The sequence below is a fragment of the Muntiacus reevesi genome, chromosome 3, assembly GCF_963930625.1.
Source record: "Muntiacus reevesi chromosome 3, mMunRee1.1, whole genome shotgun sequence".
Classification (NCBI taxonomy): Eukaryota; Metazoa; Chordata; class Mammalia; order Artiodactyla; family Cervidae; genus Muntiacus; species Muntiacus reevesi.
Window position 1 is genome coordinate 134,912,316 of NC_089251.1, and position 17,953 is coordinate 134,930,268.

At 37.0% G+C, this 17,953-nt stretch overlaps 1 protein-coding gene across 1 annotated transcript in view; it reads right to left on the minus strand.

Moving 5' to 3' along the window:
* SPAG16 (sperm associated antigen 16) overlaps positions 1-2,956 on the minus strand; it is a 973,751-nt gene extending 970,795 nt beyond the window's left edge. The window contains exon 1 of the mRNA XM_065930647.1: positions 2,800-2,956. Coding sequence (XP_065786719.1) covers positions 2,800-2,926 — 127 coding nt within the window. The 5' untranslated portion in view covers positions 2,927-2,956. The remainder of the gene's footprint in view (positions 1-2,799) is intronic.
* Positions 2,957-17,953: the final 14,997 nt, after the last annotated feature.

Here is a 17,953-nt window from a genome sequence, read left to right on the forward strand (position 1 = left end):
CAGTTTTTATTCCAATCCCAAAGAAAGGCAATATCAAAGAACGCTCAAACTACCACACAATTGTACTCATCTCACACGCTAGTGAAGTAATGCTTAAAATTCTCCAAGCCAGGCTTCAGCAATGCGTGTACTTCCAGATGTTCAAGCTGGATTTAAAAAAGGCAGAGGAACCAGAGGGACCAACATTCGCTGGACCATCGAAAAGTAACTGAGTTTCAGATAAACATCAATTTCTGCTTTCTTGACTATGCCAAAGCCTTTGATTCTGGGGATCGCAACAAACTGTGGAAAATTCTGAAGGAGATGGGAATACCAGAAAACCTGACCTGCCTCTTGAGAAACCTGTATGCAAGTCAAGAAGTACGAGTTAGAACTGGACATGGAATGTCAAGGCTGTATATTGTCACCCTGCTTATTTAACTTATATGCAGAGTACATCATGAGAAACGCTGGAGGAAGCAAAAGCTGAAATCAAGATTGCCAGGAGGAGTATCAATAACCTCAGATATGCAGATGACACCACCCTTATGTCAGAAAGTGAAGAACTAAAGAGCCTCTTGATGAAAGTGAAAGAGGAGAGTGAAAAAGTTGGCTTAAAGCTCGACATTCAGAAAACTAAGATCATGGCATCTGGTCCCATCATTTCATGACAAATAGATGGGGATACAGTGGAAACAGTGGCTGACTTTATTTTGGGGTGCTCCAAAATCACTGCAGATGGTGACTGCAGTCATGAAATTAAAAGATGCTTACTCCTTGGAAGGAAAGTTATGAGTAACCTACACAGCATATTAAAAAGCAAGACATTACTTTGTCAACAAAGATCCGTCTAGTCCAGGCTATGGTTTTTCCAGTAGTCATGTGTGGATGTAAGAGTTGGACTATAAAGAAAGCTGAGTGCCGAAGAATTGATGCTTTTGAACTGTGGTGCTGGAGAAGGCTCTTGAGAGTCCCTTGGACTTCAAGGAGATACACCCAGTCCATCCTAAAGGAGATCAGTTCTGGGTGTTCATTGGAAGGACTGATATTGAAACTGAAACTCCAGTAGTTTGGCCACCTGGTGCAAAGAGCTGACTCATTTAAAAAGACCCTGATGTTCAGAAAGGTTGAGGGCAGGAAGAAAAGGGGATGACAGAGGATGAGATGTTCGGATGGCATCACTGACTCAATGAACATGGGTTTAGGTAGACTCTCGCAGTTGGTGATGGATAGGGAGGCCTGACTTCCTGTGCTTCATGGGGTCACCGAGTTGGACATGACTGAGCGACTGACCTGAAAAAGTTATAGCTGCTTATATTTGTAAATGTGATTACTTGGAAAAGTCTAATATGTTGGCAGTTCCAACTCAGTGACCTCCATGCAAATTAAGTAAACCAGATTTTCACTAGTGAAAGTTGAAATATATTGGAGTCTCATGACTTATTTCATAAAGATGTTTGCAAAAACTTACCTCACTTTATGTCTCACATTAACACTCAAAATACTGTGACAGAAATCGTTTTAATGCAGGCAGATATAAGATACCTGGTTATCACTAGCATGGCTATTGAATAACTTTATGTTTTAGATATAAATCAGCTATGAAAGAGTCGCTGAATTGTTTTTGAATTTTAAAAGGTATATTACTGGAAAAGACTGCTTGTTAAGGGTCAGGAGAACAGAATATGAAACCTCACTTAAAATACTAGAGCACCCACGTTTCTCTCAAATTGCTTTCAAATTATTCAAACACACTCTTATAAATATCATGCCTGCATTGAATAAAATACATATATTTTGCTTGAGCTTTTCAATCAAGTTCTTCAAAGCTCTTTGTAGCAGGGATGTGTACTAGGTCTGAGTCAGGACAGGTTAATCAGTTTAAAAACCTACAAATGAATCAATGCTGGATCTCTTAAATCTTGAATTAAATCCAGGTGGATTATATTTGAACAACAACAAAAGAAAAAAAAACACAATAGATTTTGCAGTTTCCTTGATACCTTTAAGAATAAGACAGATCTCTCTCTTATCTGCCAGAAGAATAGTTATCTTTCTCATGAACCCTCCCCCTCTCTCGTCTATTAATTTAGAGGAGCTCAAAAGTTTTACCCAAGAAATAGTGAGCCTACACATCCACATGTGGCTATTCAATTTCTCTAGTTATTTCCATTGATAACTGCCCATCACTGTCTTATCTGATTTCTTCGTAGCATCTCTGAGACTTGTCAGCTCACCAAGATACCATTTAGCTGCTGAAAGGGCGGGGGTGGGGGGGGGGGGTTATCATCATTAAGTAGCCCACAATGAAACTATCCAGTAGGTCGTTGCTACCAAAACAAATTATAAGAAGCACTGGACAACTGGGCCATCTACAGGATCTGACTGGACATCCTGATGTTAAAGCCTAAAGGGAGCGGTTTTTTCCTTAACCTCCGGATGTTGCCCTATGGAATTTATTTTCACGGTATTCTGAAGGATTGGCGGGGGGGGGGGCGGTTGGCGGGGAGCCGGTCTTAAAAAAACCACTGAGTGAAATGAGGGTTGGATTAATTTGTGGGGCTACTTTAAGCAAAATTGCAAAGTTTACTGAGCGGTGACTACGAACTTTTTCCAACAGGAACACGTCAGCCTACAACTACAACAAGGCGAAAAATTACAGTGGGTAGGTTTCCGGGGTCGCGGTGTCCGAAACACCACCGTGAGATCCAACAGGCGCCTCTACCAGCTGGCCGACCCCAAGCTTCAAAGGGCGCCCTCGCTCCCAACACCCATTACCGCGGCCAGCGTCTGGGTGCCGTGCCTACACGCGAAGGATACGCTCCAGGTAGTAGGCACCCTCGGCAGCCACCGCCTCCGCGGTGTCCCCGGCAGCCGACAAGCCCATGCCCAAGGCTTCTTCCAGGACCCGCAGGGCCGAGGAGGGCGTTCCTTGCTGAGTAGCCATCTGAAACGCTCCGGGCGCTTTGCCCCTGACTGGCCGCCGCAGCCCTAAGGCCAACAGCGAAGACGTAGAGGAGCACACACACAGCTCTCGCGAGAGTCTGGCCTCCACCCCTCCCACCACGCGGGCCCGGAAGGGCTGCCTAGAGCCCTAAGCGTTGAAGCTCTCCGCGCTTCCTACGTTACCGGGGCAACCTCCGCTCCCTGGTTACCCTAACACTCAGCACGCAGTGCCTAGAGTGGAAGAGGTAAAATGAAGCAGTGGACTTGGTTTGCACACATTTTCTAACCGAAGTGGCTTGGTTTTCTTCAGTTTTTGACCCTGAAGCATTTGTTTTTCACTTTGCTTTCTTCTCTAAATTTTTTTTTGTTTGTTTTTGGTTCTTACATGCCCATCATCAGTCCCCAAATATTTTAGGCATGTATAGAGTCCTAGCTGTTCCCAGGGAAAACTAATCGAAAAGAGGAAGACCTTTAGCGCCTTGGAGAGGGGGGAAAAAAATCCTAAAAATCATAATTCAGAGACTGGCCCAGAGGAACTACAAATAAAAACCCTAAACAATTCCGTTCTCGTGCTCCTTTAAAGTATTAATTATCTGGACGTCTGTTTTAACTTTGGTTTTATATTCTGGGACTTGGAGGTGTAGCGTTAATTCTTACCAAAGTAATGCCGTTCCATATGAATTTTGAGGTACAAGTGATCCTAAAATAATGTATAATAAATGTTTGCCCAATCATGTGCAATCCTTTTGCTATGACATAATTTTCTTCAGGTTTATATTGTGTATGTGTCAGAAGCATCTGCAGGGCCCTTTTCTTTACAGATTCTTTTTTAGCCTACACTCTTGAAAAATTGATGTCAAACAAGCAACTCATAAAAGTTCCCATTTAATACCAAAAAAAAAAAAAAAAAAAATTAGTGGTACCTTACAATGAAATGATTAAGAGCTTCATTATTGGAACCAGAGAGGCTGCATTCAGAGCCTGACTCCACCATTTGGTTCAGTTCAGTTCAGTCGCTCAGTCGTGTCTCTTTGGGACTCCATGGACTGCCGCTGGCCAGGCTTCTCTGTCCATCACCAACTCCCAGAGCGTACTCAAACTCATGTCCATTGAGTCCCTGATGCCATCCAACCATCTCATTCTCTGTCATCCCCTTCTCCCGCCACCTTCAGTCTTTCCCAGCATCAGTCTTTTCAAATAAGTCAGTTCTTCGCATAAGGTAGCCAAAATATTGGAGTTTCAGCTTCATCAGTCCTTCCAATGAACACCCAGGACTGATCTCCTTTAGGAAGGACTAGTTGGATCTCCTTGCAGTCCAAGGAACTCTCAAGAGTCTTCTCCAACACCACAGTTCAAAAGCATCAAGCCTTTGTTTTCTCTTCTCTAAAACAGTAATTTTAATATCCACCTTACTAAAATATAGATTAAATGTAATGAAATAATATGAGAAGTACTAAAGGTCATGAAGAAGCAAGGTCTCTACCTACAAAAGTAAATCTTGCTTGTTCAGAAATTTAATTTTTTTTGAAAGAAGAGTGTAATAGACATCTAAATAGAGCTTTATAAAAGCTCCACTCCAATAGAACTTTATAAAATGGTTTCATTGGATATTTTCATTTTATATCACTATTAAAAGCAAAGTTACCCTCCCCAAAACAGTGTTCAATATATCAAATATTTTCAATATATGTTTATAAAATATACTTAAAATATTAAAAAGTTAGTCAAACCCCAATTGGATATTAAATTTATAAGAAATTTACATATATACAAAAAACTCCTAAGGCAAAACTTAAATACATTTAGACATGTCAAATACTCAAAAAGGGAGATGTGTTGGAGAAAACTCTCAGGAGTTCCTTGGACTGCTAGGAGATCAAACCAGTCAATCCTAAATGAAATCTATCCTGAATATTCATTGGAAGGACAGATACTAAAGTTGAAACTCTAATACTTTGGCCACCTGATACAAAGAGCCAACTCATTGGAAAAGACCCTGATACTGGGAAAGGTTGAAGGCAGAAGGAGAACGGGATGAGGGATGATCTCATCCTCATCTAGGATGAGGTGTTAGGATGGCATTACTGACTCAGTTGACATGAGTTTGAGCAAGCTCCAGGGCACAGTAAAGAACAGGGAAGCCTGGCATGCTGCAGTCCATGGGGTCACAAAGAGTCAGACATGACTGAGCAACTGAACAGCAAAAAGAATCATAATGTCAGGTCAGTTTATTTTTCTCCCTCAGTTCTTACCTCCTCACGATAAAAACTTGGAATGATGGATTAAAGTGTTTAAAATAGGCAAGTTACAGCTCAGTTTAGCTCAAGTAGACAGAAATTTTAATAGACAAACCCTTCCAAAATATGAGAGCAGGCCAACCTTAAAGGAGGCTTGTTTTTCCCTGTTGGCATCCCCAATTTTATACTTCCAGTCTCCTCCTTGTGGTTATGCCCTATGCAAAATAGGGCTTATACCCACCACCAATCAATGAAAGGGAATGCAAATTGGCATACACTCAAGGCTGATTGACATTTGCAAGTTATATAATAGCAGACTGTGTTTATGTCTTTCCATAATTCAGTCTGTTATAATCAGACATAGAATATTTATAACCCCTTAATGGCCTCCTTGCTGCTTATGTTACTTTGAAAACTCCTGTGGTTATTTTGTATCCACTGTGTGTCTACAGCCCATGTGCAGGAGTTGGTAAAGTCTCTGTGGTTATTTTGTGGCACATCTTTGAGCTCTCCTGGGTGTGTCTGGGATGGGTTTTAGAGGTCAGCTTGCATCCCTTTTAGCCAGGCCTCCCCTCCTTGCTCATGAGCCTAACTTTCTACCTAACAATAAGAAAACAGATAAATTATGACCAATATTCACTGCTTAAGGTAGAGAAGAAGTAGAAAAGATTCTTCTCAAAAGAGCTAAAAAAAAAAAAAAGTCGTACAACTTAAGTATTACTACTCCACTCCTCAAAAATGTTTTTTTCTTTTTAATTCGAGAAGTCTCATTTTCTAAAGGTTCTAAATAATCAAAGGTTTAGCTTAGAATTACCAACTTGATTGTATCCATTTTATGAATTTTAGTTGTCACCCAGGATATTTTGGCTCCCCTACAATTTGAACACATATCATAAGACCTGGACAACAGTGTATTTAAAAACTAAAATTAATAGTGTCTTCAATATCTTTGTAAATCTTTAGATCTTTATAAGGATGAGTAATATTTTAAAATGCAATAAAAGCAAAAGTAACCTTAACAAATATAAACAGAATCAATAATTGCCTTCAGATATAAATTGGGATGCCACCTTCTGTGGTGAGTGCTAATATCTTAACCAGTATATCTTTGCAATGGATGAATTTGAAAATAATCCTTTTACATTGAATTCTTATTCTTAAGAAAAAACAAAAGATTTAAATCACAAGAGTGGTTTCAGTTATAATGCTATCTTATTGTCCTTCCACCCTATAATCCTTACTATTTAAAATACTTTGCAAACTTCCTTTAAGTGTAAAAAAAAGAAAAGTTCCTTAACATTTTGATGAACAAACAGAAAGCTATCTAGTTTCCCCCTGAATGTTCCTGAAAGCGGTTAATAAAGAAAACCAGTGAAGACAGTCAAAATGAAGCAAAAGGCACAAAGGTGAATAGATTTTATTCTTCCCAGACTAAATGATCCATTTTTGTAAAAGTGAAATTATTTTTAAAAGCAAAACCAGAAAAAACTCTGACAATGTATTTACCTTCATATCCATAGTTTCAGAGCAGAAAATGCTCTTATGTAAAGGTTTAGTCAATTACTATTCAATTTTCAGAAGTTGAGTGTTCCTTTACTACAGATAGAGCAGAAGCCATATATAGATACATCTTATCCATAAGTAACTATCTTATTTTCTTTCAAAAGCTCACAGTAAGTGATAGCCAATTTTAGAATTTCAGAATTCATAGTAGTGGTAATTGACTGTAGTCAGCCATCCAGCTATATTTTCCCTTTTTTCACTAATGAAAATTTGCAAATTCAAGTTGCTATGCTCTTAGCCCATGTGGTTCAAATCGAATCAATCCTCTGACTTTGGTGAGGAGCACATGACCCAAGCTTAGCATAATGAGAGTTTTCTTAGCTACAATGATCAGCTGCCAACTTAGCATGTGACCTAAAAGGAGTCAATGAGACTTGTTGGAAAATGGTTGGTGATTGGGGGGGGGGTGGGGGGCGGCCCTGGGAAATCTTATTTCATCCCTTGGGATGAGTCTTCTCCAGAACCAAAATTCAAAGCATCAATTATTCAGTGCTCAGCCTTCTTTATGGTCCAACTCTCAAATCCATACATGACTACTGGAAAAACCATAGCTTTGACTATACAGATGTTTTTTCGCAAGTCATGTGTCTGCCTTTTAATATGCTGTCTAGGCTTGTCATAGCTTTTCTTTCAAGGACTAAGCATCTTTTAATTTCATGGCTGCAGTCACTGTCAGCAGTGATTTTGGAGCCCAAGAAAATAAAGTCTGTCACTGTTTCCATTGTTTCCCCATCTATTTGCCATGAAGTAATAGGACTGGGTGCCACGATCTTAGTTTTTTGAATATTGAGTTTCAGGCAAGGCTTTTCACTCCTCTTTTCACCTACATCAAGAGGCTCTTTAATTCCTCTTCGCTTTCTGTCATAAGGGTGGTGTCATCTGCATATCTGAGACTGTCAATATTTCTCCCAGAAATCTTGATTTGAGCTTGTGACTCATCCAGCCCAGCATCTCTCATGATGTGCTCTGTGTATAAGTTATATAAGCAGGGTGACAGCCATCATGTACTCCTTTCCCAGTTTTGAACCAGTCCATTGTTTCAAGTCTGGTTCTAACTGTTGCTTCTTGTCCTGCATACAGGTTTCTCAGGAGGCATGTAAGGTGGTCTAGTATTCCCATCTCTTTAAGAATTTTCCACAGTTTGTTGTGATCTACACAATCAAAGGCTTTAGCATAGTCAGTAATGCAGGAGATGTTTTTCTGGAGTTCTCTTGCTTTTACTATGAGCCAATGGATGTTGGCAATTTGATCTCTGGTTCTTCTGCCTTTCCTAAATTCAGCTTGTATGTCTGGAAGTTCTCAGTTCTGTCTACTGTCAAAGCCTAGCTGGAAGGATTTTGAGCATTACCTTGCAAGCATGTGAAATGAGTACAATCATGCGGTAGTTTGAACATTCTTTGGCATTGTCCTTCTTTGGGATTGGAATGAAAATTGCCCTTTTCCAGCCCTGTGGCCACTGCTGAGTTTTCCAGATTTGCTGACATAGTAAATATATAGCTATGAATAAATGCATATATACATACATAGATGTGTGATTATTTCTTTGTTTTTTTATATATAACCTTTTTCATTTTTTCTTTTTGGCCTCAACTTTTCCAATCTCCTCATATTTCCCCCACATCAGGTCACTCGCATCAAATTTATTCATGTTAACAATATGATGTCCTTCTGTATTTTCCTCATTTGCCACCCACTATGACCTCTAGATATCATTCACTTTTATTTCTGAGTGTGTCAGATTACAAGGCTTATCAATCTCCTGATACTGAGCTGTTTCTGTAGTCATATATGTAACTAAAATGGTCAAGAAAATCACGACTTGATAGAGGGATGCTAGATTATTTGTATAAATAAAGTTCACTTTGTTAGTGGCAGTATTTTATTCCTTAATATACCTATAATATTATTTAATTTTCCACTGTAAAAATGCCACCATGAGCAATAATAAAGTCCACGTACATATAACCTTAGTTAATATTGCTTTGATTTCAATCATATAGATTCTGTAGGCTGGTAGAAAATCTGCATCAAGGGTATATTATATTTAATCTCAGTAATTGTTGCCAGATAATTTCCACAAATAAACCTCATATTTGTATCTGCAGTGTGTATATGTATAGCTTTCCTTTAAATTTTGACTTTGCTGGAATAACAAGACATCTCAATATTATACTAATTTTCACTCCCTGACAACTAGTGAGCTGTAATGTCTCTTTCATGTCTGTTCTATTGTAAAGTGTCTTTTACCCTTTTCCTCTTTTCTATATTTTTTGTCAAATTGTGAGAGCTCCTTGTAAATTATTGATATTAGGTCTTAGCCTATCAAATCTGTTACAAATATTTTCCCACATATATCATCTAATCATTGTCATTATTTTTAATGTATTTTAAAATGAAACAATTTGGAGTTTTCCTATAGCCAATTACTTTACTAGTGTGTGTGATGAGTGCAATTGTGTGGTAGCTTGAGCATTCTTTGGCATTGCCTTTCTTTGGGATTGGAATGAAAACTGACCTTTCCCAATCCTGTGGCCACTGCTGAGTTTTCCAGATTTGCTGACATATTGAGTGCAGCACTTTCATAGCGTCATCTTTTAGGATTTGAAAGCTCAACTGGAATTCCATCACCTCCACTAGATTTGTTTGTAGTGATGCTTCCTAAGGCCCACTTGACTTCACATTCCAGGATGTCTGGCTCTAGGTGAGTGATCACACCATCAGGATTATTTGGGTCATGAAGGTCTTTTCTGTACAATTCTTCCGTGTATTCTTGCCACCTCTTCTTAATATCTTCTGCTCCTGTATGCAGGTCAGGAAGCAACAGTTAGAACTGGACATGGAGCAATAGACTGGTTCCAAATCAGAGAAGGAGTACATTAAGGCTGTGTATTGTCACCCTGCTTATTTAACTTATTTGCAGAGTACATCATGAGAAACGCTGGGCTGGAAGAAGCACAAGCTAGAATCAAGATTGCCAGGAGAAATATCAATAACCTCAGATAGGCAGATGACACACCCTTATGGCAGAAAGTGAAGAACTAAAGAGCCTCTTGTTGAAAGTGAAAGAGGAGAGTGAAAAAGTTGGCTTAAAGCTCAACATTCAGAAAACTAAGATCATGGCATCTGGTCCCATCACTTCATGGCAAATAGATGGGAAAACAGTGGAAACAGTGGCTGACTTTATTTTGGGGTGCTCCAAAATCACTGCAGATGGTGACTGCAGCCATGAAATTAAAAAACACTTACTCCTTGGAAGGAAAGTTATGACCAACCTAGAAAGCATATTAAAAAGCAGAGAGATTACTTTGTCAACAAGGATCCGTCTAGTCAAGGCTATGGTTTTTCCTGTAATCATGTATGGATGTGAGAGTTGGATTATAAAGAAAGCTGAGTGTCGAAGAATTGATGCTTTTGAACTGTGGTATTGGAGAAGACTCTTGAGAGTCCCTCGGAATGGAAGGAGATCCAACCAGTCCATCCTAAAGGAGATCAGTCCTGGGTGTTCATTGGAAGGACTGATGTTGAAGTTGAAACTCCAATACTTTGGCCACCTGATGTGAAGAGCTGACTCATTTGAAAAGTCCCTGATGCTGGGAAAGATTGAAGGCAGGAGGAGAAGGGGACAACAGAGGATGAGATGGTTGGAGAGCGTCACCGACTCAATGGATATGAGTTTGGGTGGACTCTGGGAGTTGATGATGAACAGGGAGGCCTGGCATGCTGTGGTTCATGGGGTCACAAAGAGTCTGACACAACTGAGCGAGTGAACTGAACTATAGCCAATTACGGCTATACTTTTTGTCTTCCAGGTTTACAGTTTCTATTAAGAATATTTTGAAGAACTTAGATATTATAAACACTCTCCTAAAGTCTTTTGTCTCAGGTTTTATTCTTTATCTTCCATATTTAAGTTTTTTCTTATTTGGAGTTTATTTTTGTGTAGGAGATAAGATAGATTCCAATTTTACTTCTTCTAGGTAGATAGCCAATAATATCAGAACAAAAATATCAGAAAAGAAAAGTAATTTTCATTTTCATTTGAATATATAATTTCAACATTAAATTCTCATTTTTACTGAGATTTTTTTTTTTTATGAAATATGTTTTCTATTCCTGTAACTTGTTAGTTTCTTTACCAATACTGTATTTATTTGTGTTTAGTGGTTTTTCCATTCTGCTCTACTGATACCTGGAATGTCAAGTCCCTTTTCAGGTTTCTCTTTTATTCTTAGCTCTTCGGGGGCAATAAACATTAATATTGTTTTACACATGCTCCTCCCCCTAAAAAATCACATTGAGATTCTCATTAGAACTGCATTAAATGCATATAATAATTTTAGGAGAACTGACTTTATAATAATAACATCTTCCTGACTAAGAACATAGCAGTCCCTTTCATTTGCTCAAATTTGTTTTTTGTTTTTCAATAAGATTTTATAGTGAACTATTTCAAACATTTATAAAAGTATGGCGAATCATTTAATATGTGCCTTTTACAGAAATTAAATGGTTCTTTTACTTGGGAAAATATTTTATATATAGCAATTTCCAGTTATGATGAGTTCCTTGAATTAAATCATTTCATTTTGTCCTATGAAGTATTTTTTACAATTTCATTTCATTTGACTTATTTAACAGTTATTGAATTTAATCAGTGTCCTTTACAAACTATTTTCAGGTAAAAGTCTATTTAGTTTTTGTTCTGTTCTCACTCATTTTTGATCAAAATATCTACATTGATTGCTTCATCTTGAAATATTACAGTATAAAACCCCAAATAAATAATAAAGAAACATGGTACATTCAAATAAAAAATTTAATAATTTAAAATCCCAATTGATTCAGGTTTAATTATTGCATACAACCTTCTCTTACTACAGACTCCTACTGATTTCTATTCATCCCTTCCTCTTTTTTTGCCTTTCTAATACTTAAATTTCATGCTATTTGAAGTTCTATACACTACATTTGTTGGTTAGAAGAAAGAAGCCAAGAATGTAATCAGCACCATTTATATATATTGATTTCTTCTATGTAATCTGAATTTCATCTTACTCAAAATACTTAAAAACACCTGATCTGGTATTTCTAATCACCAAACTAGAAATGTGATTTATAAGGTTGCAGCTGATCAATTCATAGTCTTGAGTTTCTGAGACCTCAGGAAGTTTATCATTTATCATTCTGATAGTAAAATTCTAAAAACAAAATTATTTTTACTTCAACTCAACTTGACAACTAAATGTGTGAGCACAAACATAATTTGGTATAAAAGGACAAAGTATAATTATATAAGGAAAGCGGCACACTATGACAGTATCCAAAAATAGGAATTAGTGATTAATTTTATAGAAGTTATTAGGTTGTTTATTTAAATCTATATTTGCTATCAAGCTAGTTAAATAATATACCTATAAAACTATTGAACTTGGACTTATGCCATCATTTTCCAGCCTGTTAGAAAATATTTTATAATCGTAGAGAGTTAAAAAATAAATTGCCCAAACCATTGTTAATTGGAATAAACAAGCCAAGAAATAAATCAGCATTATGTCAGAAGTATATCCACATTTTAGGAGGTTGATGGGTTTTCCCTTTTGACATAGCCATTATTATTGTTCCAAGAAATTTCCATTTGTAAATTCAAAAATATAACTTCTTTCCTTCCTCACTCATCTCATCTATCATCTAACTGAGGGTTCAGTTTTTTCTTTACCAATCCTTTCATCCATTTCTATATTAATTGTCACAGTGCTGTTAGGCATAAAAAGTTGGAGTGCTCACTATTTAAAAGTTTTTGATAAGTTTTGATAAGTATAAACACCTAAATTATTTCACATGTGAAAAATACTGCAAATCAGCTGCCACAATTATTAACAAAGGCCATCTGACTTTAAAGTTCCTTTCTGCTGTAACCTCCCTCCAGAGACTAGACTATTTTCCACTAAGGCTGTGGAATCATTACAACGGAAGCACAAACTGTAATCAATCTATGTCTTATTTATGAGAAATGAAAGTTTTTGACTTTAGAAGAAAAAATATATCTCTCACAATTGAATATACTTCCACACCAAAAAAAGATTACATCAAAAGTATAACAGTTTTCTTTTTAGAGTTGATCTTTGCTCAGTGAATCACATTTAAAATCCTCCTGATATGTTTGAAATAATGAGTTTTGAAAGGAAAAGAAGAAGAAGAAATAAAACCAGTGGTAGAACTATAAGTAAAAGACAAAAGTTTTATTCTTGCCAATGTGAAAATATAAATTGTTCATAAAATATTAAAGGAATATATGTATATTATAAATCTTGAAAATGAAATCTGATGTAAAACTAAGAAAAAGCAAATCAGAAAACATTAGGGAACATTTCAAAAAGCCAAGCATTACATAAACCCAGCTATCTAGAACTCTAAATAATCTGTTATTTTGAATGGTCAGATTTTTAGAGGCATATAATGCTTTGCCTCTAAAAGATAAGAAGTAAAATCTGGGTATGTGAAAGTTTCTAAAAGGTATCATACATTTCTCTGAATCCTTGGATAGCAGATTTTGCTGAAACTCTGAGTCACTTTCCAGGCGATGGGCACCATTGTTATGAACATCAGCTATTTCGCCATCCATAAATCAAAGTACATAAGACTGCTTCACTACTGATGTCTTTAGACTGTACTTTGTGATCATACAGATTTCAAATAATTATGTGGTTTTCTCTTGTGTACACTGTTCTCTTAATTCTCCATGCTCTCAGTATGTCTACATATAAGGATCACTCTAGAGTTTATTTTTTGGTTTCTAATCTATAGAGTACATGTTACAATTGTGTAAAATAATAATAAATATCTTCAACAAGAAGACCAAATGAGGAAATTCCCTGACAAGTGTAAGAGTTTGGAGCCCACCCTTTCACCGCAGAGGGTCCAGGTTCATAGAACTTCTATTCAGGGTAAGTAATATAGCTTTCTAGTCAATTCTAAATGTGTGATATGTTATCATTTGAAACATATCAGAAATTTATATATTTGGATTCAGACTCTTCATGCAAATCAATTTCTATAGCAAAAGAAAATTTACTTAAGGGATAAATTATATTCAGGATTTAGCATTTATCATAGACAAAAAATAAATATTGATAGATATACAAATAAAATTATAGAATAGTCATTTAAATTATGTCACATTTTGTGCACTTATTAAGAGAGATCAAGAACAAACTAAAAATTATTTCAGTGATTTTTTTTTTTTACATATATGTTTGAAAACCTCAGAAGTTTAGAATCATAGTTTCAGGCACGGAAATTTTCTCCTTTGCCTTATAAATATCAGTCTGATGCACGTGTAAGTTAATGGTAAAGAAAAGAGAACCAGAAGCCAGTAAATTCTTAAGGTTTTTGCTATTCTTATTAGTGTAGTGAATTAACTACTCCTCAATGGACTAATCCTAATGTGTGTCAACTGTATTCTTACACAGAAACCACTTAAAACACTAATGACCAAGCAAAGCTAAGTGCACTAAATTTACTTCAGCAAGGGAGATTATCATCTTGACAGTCTGAGTAATGTTTGAAAAGTAGAAGTGAGAGAAGAATATTTAGAAAGTTGGGAGCATACTTGCAAGAGGTTTTTAAGGTAGAAAATTTAAGAGGGAACCTGGTTAGAATTGGTAAAGATTCAACCTGCCAATGCAGGAGACACAAGAGACGTAGGTTCAATCCCTGGGTTGGGAGACTCCCCTGGAATAGGAAAGGGCAACCCACTCCAGTATTCTTGCCTTGAAAATTCTATGGACAGAGGAGCCTGATGGGCTGCAGTCCATGGGGTCATGAAGAGTTGGACATGACTGAATGACTGAGCAAACACAATGCTCTGATAGATTAGGAGCAGAGGTGACATTCTTAAAGAAAGTCTTGATCAGCTAATTCATGTCCTAATAGGTGAGTTATTTTTCAGGTGGGCAAACTGATGTTGTGATGAGGAGATAGTTATTTGCCCAGATGAGCAATTTGTTTGCCCGGAAAAATTGCTTTGCAAGAATTTCTTGATGCAAACGGCAAAGATATTTGTTAGTTTGGAGTCTGATTTAAAATTTCCTACCTCAGAGGAAGGTAATGTTGACACAGGTAGCCTCAGATTACTGTGGGAAGTTTGATCTGACTTCAGGAAAACCACTTAATCCATTAGTCTCACCAGCAAAATGAAGCCCAAACTCTTACTAGGCAACCGGAATATCTTGAACACTTTATCAGTCATCTATTGCCACAAAATCATGGGCTTAAAAAGCACTCCAAAACACTGGAGCAGACACAGAATTACACGTTCTTTCTTGCTTATGCATTTGTGAGTCAAGTAAAGTTCAGCTGATCTAGACAGAGCTCAATATGCTTAACTCCAAAGTTTGGTTGAATTCAGGCATTTTCCAGATGGCTTCCGTTCTCTTTGACAAGAGGTTCCACAAAGACTGATCTTCTCTTGGAAAAAGAAAGAGCAGAAGAGGGCAAATTCAACCACCCAAGTGCATTTCAGGCCTTTGCACAAATCTATAGTGTAAGCTCTGACAGTTGTGTTGTCTCTCTTTATTGTGCAAGTGTCTCACTGAAGCTGTGAGTGTCCACGCGCCCATTTCAAAGGGGTGCCCACTTCAAAGATGACTATCTCAAATGAACACATGCCAATCACAGAACCAGATAAAGAACCAGGCTTCTCCATCCCCATCTCTGCCCAGGCTCCTTTGTTTTGGAGATCTTGGTTGGTTTCTAAAACTTACCATTTGAGCCACTTATTTTTCTCTTCCAGTGCTTTAAATTCCAGCCCTTATCATTTAAACCAGTACAGAGTGAGCCTTCAAAACCCCACTGTCAACCCCAGTGAAAGCAGAACCACAGGCTGATTCTCTTTCTCTTCTTTCTCTCCCTGTCTCTCTCCCCCTTGCTGTGTGGTCCCAGGTATAGCATGGATCTAATTTTTAGGACTTGTGAATAATAAACACTTTTTTCAATATTTTCTGATGGGTATTACTAAGAGCATCTTGCAGTCCCAATGAGAACCACAACGGCCAGGACAAAGCCTCGTTAGTTACCCAGAGACTGAGACCAGCACGCAATAATGCCACATCTGCTGAAAATCCCCACTGACCAAAGTGAAACGAAAAAATCCAAACCAGAACTTTATCTGAAATAAAGCCCAAAAATCAAGTCAAGAAAGCCCCTGCCATGAGATCATGTCAAGGACTGGAGTTGGGACCCAATAATTCAACCTACCAAATTTTTTAAAAGAGACACTCTTAAATTAAGCCTTCCACCAGCGTTAGTCAGAGATGGTTTGGCAAATTAGAAAGCCTGTGTGCAGGCATAGAAAAGTACTCAAACATAATTAACATGGATAGTTTCTTCCCCATATCATTTATTATATCATTTCTGCAAATCAGTTTTGAGCCTTTTAGAAATATAATCTGATGAAGTTTTGGGCATTGGACCAAAGAAGAAAAATAGAAAATACTGAAGTACTGATTTCACATGAGATTGTCGCTGTGTTAAATCATTTAAATATACCCAATAAATCTATCAGCTTGTAATGAAAATGTAAGACTCTTACAGACTTTATATAATTCTATCAGTGAGATAAAATAGCTTCAGTGCCCTTTGATTATTCAAGTAGCCCCCAAAGAGGCATCACTGTTCAAGCCATGTCTTTCCTCCTCTCTTTCTAACTTCTCAATTGCTATGTCTAAAGCTACACGATTCTTTGGCTTCCAGGGCCAGACACTGTGTTTTTGATATAATTATAAAAAACCAAATGAGTACAGGGTGAATTATAGGCTGCAAAAATAATTATTTAAAATTCACATTAAATTGATTAATAATTCAGGTCATAATTATCAATGTAGTTATAGCTTGTTTTTTTTTTTTTTTAAAAGATAGTCATGAAGTAGTTGTGGCCATAAGTCCAAATATTAGCCCCCTAGAAAATGAGGGTGTCAAATTATTGTATTCACAGTCTACCTGTAGCCAAGACACACTATTAACATAACTGATGACCTAGTGATAAAGCCTTTTTTTAAAAAACTTTCTTGATATTATCAGTAATTTATTAACACTAATTAACAAATAAATTATAAGAACAGTTAAGAGAACTGGCAGCATTGCTGAGATATAATCTCATATTAAGGAAATTACTATTCTGAAGCTAAATTTCAATTCAAAAAAGTCAAAAAGAGTCATTTGCTCTACAAACATCAATAGCATCTATTGTCCCACATTGTATCAAAATCAGCTATCATAGGCTTACAAAAATTATTCATATTAAATGTAAAAACTCAGGAATACCATGGACAAATTACTTAATTTCTCTACACCTTGGTTTCTGTAAAGTGAAGAGTTGGTATCTAATTCATAGGGTATGATGAGTCTAATCCGTACAGAGTACTTAGCACCATATCTGGTAGAAAACATGAACCAACTCTATTGTCTACTTTTTTCCTGTGACCCAATAGAAATTTCCTTCCTCTGTCTTCTCTCCTTCTGCATCTCCCTCACTGTTTGCCCCTACAACAAGAGCTGTGGTTAAATGTGATTTGCTTTAAACTAATGAAGCTAATGTTTCAGTTCCTTTCATATGCATGTCACTTCCTTCCGAGGCCCTTCGAGAGACCATAGGGATGTATTTTCACTAGGGTAAAGTTTTGTAAAATCTGCAAGAACAAGATGTCTTAACTACTTACAATTTGCAAGAAATAACATGTCCATCTCTTTCCACTCTAACATCCTCTCTGGCATGTTTTCCTCCTGAATAAAAGTGTATTGCAGTGACCAGGGCATTTCAGGGTTAGGGTTAGGGTTAGTATATTTAGTGTAGGTAAAACGGGACATGTTCATGGGGTCAGCAGTCACTTCTGTACATAATTATGTTTTTGTTTCTTCCTGATGTACCATGCCTACTGTGCCCTCTTATTCTTAGCCAGGATAATGATGGTAATATGAAAAGCTAGAGGCTGTATTTCTAGATGAATATGTCCTATGGCACCAAGAACGAAAAGAATGTGTGAAGTGTTAGAAGAAAAAGGCTTGAAATGTTTGGCTCTAGAAACTAGTCTGTAGGAAATTCTTCCAATAAACAAAGCTGTAAAATTTGAGCAAAGGATTCAGTTCTCATGGTAGAGTAGTCATAAGAGAAATGTCCTCCTGTCATGTATGAACTCAATAAGACCACATTTACTTGATTGGTTATTATTAAA